We start from the raw sequence: 7,198 nt of genomic DNA on the forward strand, positions 1-7,198 counted from the left end.
TCAAATGTAGTATTATATAAATATATACCAGTACTTTCTACTTAGTGTTACTAGTATTCGTCTTCCTCTCTCATATATTACGTGTACTCTATATATGTGTGTATTTCCAGACCTTGAGTGCTGAACCTACTCTCAGCTGCTATGCTGTGGCCCTCGTGGAGGAGCCTGAGGGCCTCCTCGTAGTCTCCGGCATCCAGCGGGGCGTCGGCCAGCCGGCTGTAGATCCTCCACAGGGCCCCGAGGGCCCGGAGCCTCAGGGGCCGGTCGCTCGAGTCCAACCAGTCGACCCCCTCCGCCTGCTGGATGCAAAGCTCCGCCTGCTGCCTCGCCTGCTGCAGCTCACCTGAGACACAACGGAGAGGGTTAGTGTGTGTGTCTCTGTGTGTGTGAGTGTGTGTGTGTGTGTGTGTGTGTGTGTGTGTGTGTGTGTGTGTGTGTGTGTGTGTGTGTGTGTGTGTGTGTGTGTGTGTGTGTGTGTTTGTGTGTGTGTGTGTGTGTGTGTATGTGTGTGTGTCTGTGTGTGTGTGTGTGTAAGTGTGTATGTGTGTATGTGTGTGTGTGTGTGTGTGTGTGTGTGTGTGTGTGTGTGTGTGTGTGTGTGTGTGTGTGTGTGTGTGTGTGTGTGTGTGTGTGTGTGTGTGTGTGTGTGTGTGTGTGTGTGTGTGTGTGTGTGTGTGTGTGTGTGTGTGTTTCCTCTGTGTGTGTGTTTGTGTGTGTGTGTGTGTGTATGTGTGTGTGTATGTGTGTGTGTGTGTGTGTGTGTGTGTGTGTGTGTGTGTGTGTGTGTGTGTGTGTGTGTGTGTGTGTGTGTGTGTGTGTGTGTGTGTGTGTGTGTGTGTGTGTGTGTGTGTGTGTGTGTGTGTGTGTGTGTGTGTGTGTGTGTGTGTGTGTGTTCTGTCCACCTTGCTGCAGGTAGACCTCGGCCATACACACTCGGGCCTCGGTGGCCGGTCTGGATCGGCCTCCGTGCTCTCGCTCTGCACAGCTCTGGTAGAAATGTAAACTGAGCCAGAAGTCCTCCGGAGACGAGAAGTACCGACCCAGAAACAGACGCTGGTCACACACCACCGTCCACGAGCCTGAACACACACACACACACACACACACACACACACACACACACACACACACACACACACACACACACACACACACACACACACACACACACAGACTCCATTTAGAAAATCATGAATTTTACAGTTTCCTATCATACAAACATACATAACAAGTATTCTGACAAGTAATTAAAACCTTAATATATCTAATAAGATTAATCATGTACACAAAGCAGCATGTATTTAAATAGAAATACTACATTTCCTTCCCCTTACTCACTGTTATCTACGTTATCAGAAGCTACTATTTCCATTAAATATACTACATTTAATGACTTTTAGAATGTTTGTATTCATGTATTCTTTCTCTAAATACTAATGAGGTTTGTGTACAGGTCTTCTCAGCCTGCTCGGCCCGTCTCAGGTGCCGCCTCATGGTGTCCAGTTTGTCCCACTGCTCCTCCAGCGGGGTCTGAAGTCTGAGAGGAGAACCCGGTTCGCCCGCCGCCCTCCGATCCAGATCAGAGCTCAGCAGAGAGAAGAGCTCCGAGAACGACCTGAAGGAACCGAGGACAGAACGGACTGTTTCACTGGAATGAGAACGTTCCCATGAGTCTGTTTCTATCAAACTCTGAACGGAGTCTCAACTTGTGTTTGATGATAATAATAATAAAAACAATAATAATAATATTCTAATAATTGTCAGAATTTTTTTTCACTAAATATATGAAAAAAGTGAAGAAAATGTATTAGTAAAAATTCAAAATATTAGTAAAATACTGGATTTTTAAAAAAAAATGCCCTTTAATTCCTGAAAAATATCCCCAAAAAATGATTGCTAAAATATAAAAAAAGATATTAATATTAAAGAAATGTCAGAAGTTTTGTTCGTTAAATATATGAAAAAAGTGAAGAAAAAATATTAGTAGAAAAAAATATATAAAAAAATATTTTTTTAGTTAATTACGTAAAAAAAAATATTTGTAAAATATTTGAAAAAAAATTGAAAAATTCTTGAAAATATTAGAGAAATGTCAGAATTTTTGTTCATTAAATATATGAAAAAAGAAAAGAAAAAATATATATATATGTAGAATTTATTAAAGTATACTTTGATTTTAGAATATTAAAAAGATATAGAATATTTTTGGGGGAAAAATGCCCTTTAATTCCTGAAAAAACCCCCATATATATTTATTTTTTTAGTTAATTATGTGAAAAAATATTCTTGGTAAAATATTTGAAAAAGATTGGAAAAGATCTGTTTATTTAAACTGTAACGGGCCTCCTGTTTTGGACAGTTCTACCTCTAAAAAGAGATTTTCTATATAAAGGGACATCCTGGTTAAATAAAGGTTGAATAAATATAATTTTGTTTTCTTAGATTTTGTTGTATTTATTTTCTTACTTTATACTGTTACTGCTGCACAGCTATTTCTCTTAGGATGAATACATTTAGAGATTCTTAAATACAGATAAATGTGTCGACACAATCAACAGGTGAACGTTGTAATTTATAAAGTTGATGTAGTGATGACGGGCAGACAGAGAGATACCTGTGGAAGCCGTCTTAAAGCATATATATATATATACATATATAAAGATATAGACATATATATATATATATATATATATATATATAGATAAAGATATATATATATATATATATATATATATATATATATATATGAGAGAGAGAGAGAGAGATACCTGTGGTAGCCCTCTTGAAGCAGCTCCACACAGATGTTCTGCTTTAGACTGTTTCTGAACCTGGAGACACGTAGAGAGGAAGAGGAGGAGGAAGATGTGTAGTTAGCCTGTGTGTCTTAAAAATAGTAAAAATAAAATGTAAATAAATCTGTTGCCTAAATCAAAACAAAAAGAAAATTCCAGATCATTAAAACCATTTAATACTAAAATACAACATTGTGTTAAAGGCCTTAAAGAAAGAGCAGCGTCGTGTTTAAAGGTGACAGTCGTGAACTCACAGCGATATCTCTGACTTGGAGAGAATCTGAGACGATGTGGTCTGGGGAGAGTCCTTCTCCTGCTTCATCCTGATGAACACACACACACACACACACACACACACACACACACACACACACACACACACACACACACACACACACACACACACAAACACACACACGTTTAGTTATTATTCAAATGCATTCATGAGTCGAAAAATCTTCAATTTCCAAACACACATATTTTAACAAGACTTGAATGGGACAAATCAACATACATATTACCCAGAAACCATCACTGCATATCTATATATGACAAAAACACCAAAGAAAACTAGATATTATTAATATAATAAAAGTTTTACAGTTTATTTATCGTTTTAGTAGTTTATGTAGAATAACATCTTGTGATAGATACTGACTATTTGACAGGGATACGTTTGCCTTTCATAAAAAGCATTTATTCATATTTAATGAAGTTATTATTTTACCAGAGGCTAATGTGATTTTAACATTCTTTACGAACACATTGTTGGAGGGACAGCTCTCTCTCTCACACCTCTACCAACCTGTACTGGGAGTGTTTCCTCCGCTGGTTGCTGTTGTTGGTGGTTTCCAGTAAAGAAGGCTCAACGTGACGCCGTGCCAACGCAGCGTTCATCTTCACCGGTCGTCAAACTACAGGAGAGAATGTTCAATTAGCAGGACTCGTTATCTTTATGCATTGTTATTCTTGTTATAATATAAATATGGTGCTGTGTGATTTGTAAATGTAACGTTTCCTGTTAAATATAATATAATAAAAGTAAACATTCACAGTCTGAGGAAACTTGTTCAGTTGATGAAGACTGTGTGAAGTGACTGAAAGCTCAGGAAAGTACATTTACTCAATGTTGAGGTACTGACTCCATTTTCTACGACCTACTACTTTTATTCCACCACATCTAAGAGGTAAATGTATTTTTTACAACACTTTATTTATTATAAAGCTTTAGTTTCTTTTTAGATGATTAATTCAAACTATAATCAACTAATAAATGATGATGTATTATTACACTATCAGTATATAAAGTAATTATTAGGAGCTCCGTCTTCACCAGCTGCAACATTAAAGTGATGAACACATTAATGCATCAATAATTATAGTTTTATTATATAATATATATTAATTTTTAAATGATCCATTCTGCATAATGAGTACTTTTTACTTTTAGTAATTTAAGTATTTTTTTTATGCTAATACTTTTGTTCTTCTCCATCCATCCATCCATTTTACATTAATATGTAATATAACATTTAATTCCTGCACTGTTTTAATAAATGGTAATCTATACAACATGGAGAAAATGAATTGCAATAGATGCAAAATAAAACAAAAAAATAAATAAAAATTCTACAAGCTTCAAATAAGTCATTAATTTGACCAGTTAAATCTAAAATAAATGAAAGGCCTCCAAATATATGCTGAAATATACATAATGCAATACTTTTACTAGTAAGAGAGTATTTCTACACAGTTGCATTAATACTTTTACTTAAGTAAAAGGTCTGAATGCTTCTTTAAATACTAACAAATACCAGTTTTACTAAAGAGAGTATTTCTACACAGTTGCATTAATACTTTTACTTAAGTAAAAGGTCTGAATGCTTCTTTAAATACTAACAAATACCAGTAAGTAGTACTGAATACTGATTTATTCTTCCTTACAGTTGATTTTTATAACAGCTTATGTTACAGGGCTAAAAGTTAACTAATTAAGCTTTAATTAGGGTGGTTTAATTAATTAATTAATTATTAATTTTTTTTTAAATTTTTTTTTTAAATTAAACACATGTTTATTTTTTATTCTACAGACACCACACTCTGAATAAAAACCTTAAACACGCACAGGCAGAAAACAATAATAAAAATTAAGTTATTAACTTACTTAAAGCTTAAAGTTTCCACGGTGCTCTCTGGAGGAGTTACTGCGTCACCATGGCAGCAGGCCGCATTCCAACTCTGACAGCCTGCTGACTGCCTGGTTCCATTCAGGAACAAGGAAGGTTTTTTTTTACCACATAAACAGACAGTGAAGATGCCAGTATAGTACAGAGGAAGTACTTTATTATTTACCAAAGTTAAAGTACTAATACCACACAGTAAGAAATACTAAAAAATGTAGTAAAAGTATTCAGATTGTGACTGTTGTACTATTATTATATTAGATTATTAGATTATTATTTTCATGCATTAATGTAAAAGCAGGATTTTACTGTTATTGGTTGAGCTGGGGATCATTTTGAACTATTAACTATTGATTATTTTTATTATGGATTAATTATTGGATCATTTTCTTTATTAGTCGATCATTTGGTTTGTAAAAACAGTGAAAATATTAAATATTGTTTGTCACAATTACACAAAACGACACCTTTACAATGTTTGTTTCTACATTATTACTATACATTAACATTATAAACTAATACATTAACATTATAAAAATAAATGAATGTAACTAAACTTATAACTTAAACATTAACTTTATCACAATTATTACTAAATAACATTATTAACATGATTACCATGAAATGTTTTTACATGAAAAATTGTACATTTATTGATTATGATGAATCAACTAATCATTTCAGCTGTATTTGTATATTTTTATACGTTTTAAGTGCAAAAGTCTTAATTTGTAAAGTAACCAAAGTGAAAAGTGCATTATTATAGACTTTAGACTATAGTAAAGTACATCAAATGTGTATATGTTTGTATATGTGTATACAGAGCAAGAAAAAGTTACAAAATAGAAAACAGTGACACTTCAATAAAAGAAAAGGATGCATGAGGAATACGAGTATTTCCTGTTGAGGTAAACAGATGTTGGAGATCTCACCACAGCTGGGATGGAAACTGTGTTCAGTCTTTTGTGGCGAATGTGAAATATTTCCATCAAAGAGTTGCAGAGTTTCTAATAAAGTTTTGTGTTTGGGTTGAAAAATCATCAGCAGCAGCGTTTCCTGTCTGTTTCATTTAAAGAGACTCTTGTATGTTTGTTCTGCTCTGTTCTGTAATTTGTTCATTAAGCCGAGCGTTTGAAGACGAGGGCGAGAACTAAACTTCCACCAAATAACAAAAGTGTAGCTTTGGTCGTCATAAAGTTTCTGTGTCAAATAAAAAGCTTCTTCACAAATGTAATATATCTTCTTTTCATCTCTGCGGTCAGGACGTAGTCAAATAAAAAAATGTAGTTAATGTAAAAAAACAAATATTCCTTTACTTTGTTACTGTTACAAATTCTGCCTTTGTTATTTTTAATTGGAAATATGGTTAAAATAATAATAATAACCCGTTTGAACTTTTATTTTGAAATGCAATATTATACAAAATACAAATTAATCACATTTATTTCAATCAATTTCTCATTTAATTTCTTAAAAGAGAAGAAGAGAACTTTATATTTACACAGTACTGATGTGCTGTGTGTGTGTGTGTGTGTGTGTGTGTGTGTGTGTGTGTGTGTGTGTGTGTGTGTGTGTGTGTGTGTGTGTGTGTGTGTGTGTGTGTGTGTGTGTGTGTGTGTGTATGTGTGTGTGTGTGTGTGTGTGTGTGTGTGTGTGTGTGTGTGTGTGTGTGTGTGTGTGTGTGTGTGTGTGTGTGTGTGTGTGTGTGTGTGTGTGTGTGTGTGTGTGTGTGTGTGTCTTTATCAGGCTGCATGATCCGAGTCACGTACGGCCTTCATCTGTTTATCTCCTCCTTTACTGAAACAAACAAACTGAAAACTGAGTCTGAGAGGAAGCAAGAGGTCATGATGGAGGAAAGGAAGGACAGATGGAAGGACAGATGGAAGGACAGATGGAAGGACAGATGGAAGGACAGATGGAAGGACAGATGGAAGGACAGAAGGACAGACGAAGGGATGGAAGGACAGACAGACAGAAGACAGACAGAGGACAGGAAGGACAGATGGAAGGACAGACGGAAGGACAGAAGGACAGATGGAGGACAGATGGAAGGACAGATGGAAGGACAGATGGAAGGACAGACGGAAGGACAGATGGAAGGACAGACGGAGGGACAGAAGGACGGAGGGAAGGACAGATGGAAGGACAGATGGAAGGACAGATGAAGGACGGACAGATGGAAGGACAGACGGAGGACAGATGGAAGGACAGACGGAAGGACAG

At 35.6% G+C, this 7,198-nt stretch overlaps 1 protein-coding gene across 1 annotated transcript in view; it reads right to left on the reverse strand.

Moving 5' to 3' along the window:
* Positions 1-3,689, reverse strand: part of ttc29 (tetratricopeptide repeat domain 29) — a 7,031-nt gene extending 3,342 nt beyond the window's left edge. Inside the window, exons 1-5 of the mRNA XM_054601951.1 lie at positions 3,598-3,689; positions 2,769-2,828; positions 1,452-1,615; positions 903-1,079; positions 131-343 (exon numbers count right to left, since the gene is read on the reverse strand). Coding sequence (XP_054457926.1) covers positions 131-343; positions 903-1,079; positions 1,452-1,615; positions 2,769-2,828; positions 3,598-3,689 — 706 coding nt within the window. The remainder of the gene's footprint in view (positions 1-130; positions 344-902; positions 1,080-1,451; positions 1,616-2,768; positions 2,829-3,597) is intronic.
* Positions 3,690-7,198: the final 3,509 nt, after the last annotated feature.

Source organism: Anoplopoma fimbria, chromosome 7 (genome assembly GCF_027596085.1).
Source record: "Anoplopoma fimbria isolate UVic2021 breed Golden Eagle Sablefish chromosome 7, Afim_UVic_2022, whole genome shotgun sequence".
Lineage (NCBI taxonomy): Eukaryota > Metazoa > Chordata > Actinopteri > Perciformes > Anoplopomatidae > Anoplopoma > Anoplopoma fimbria.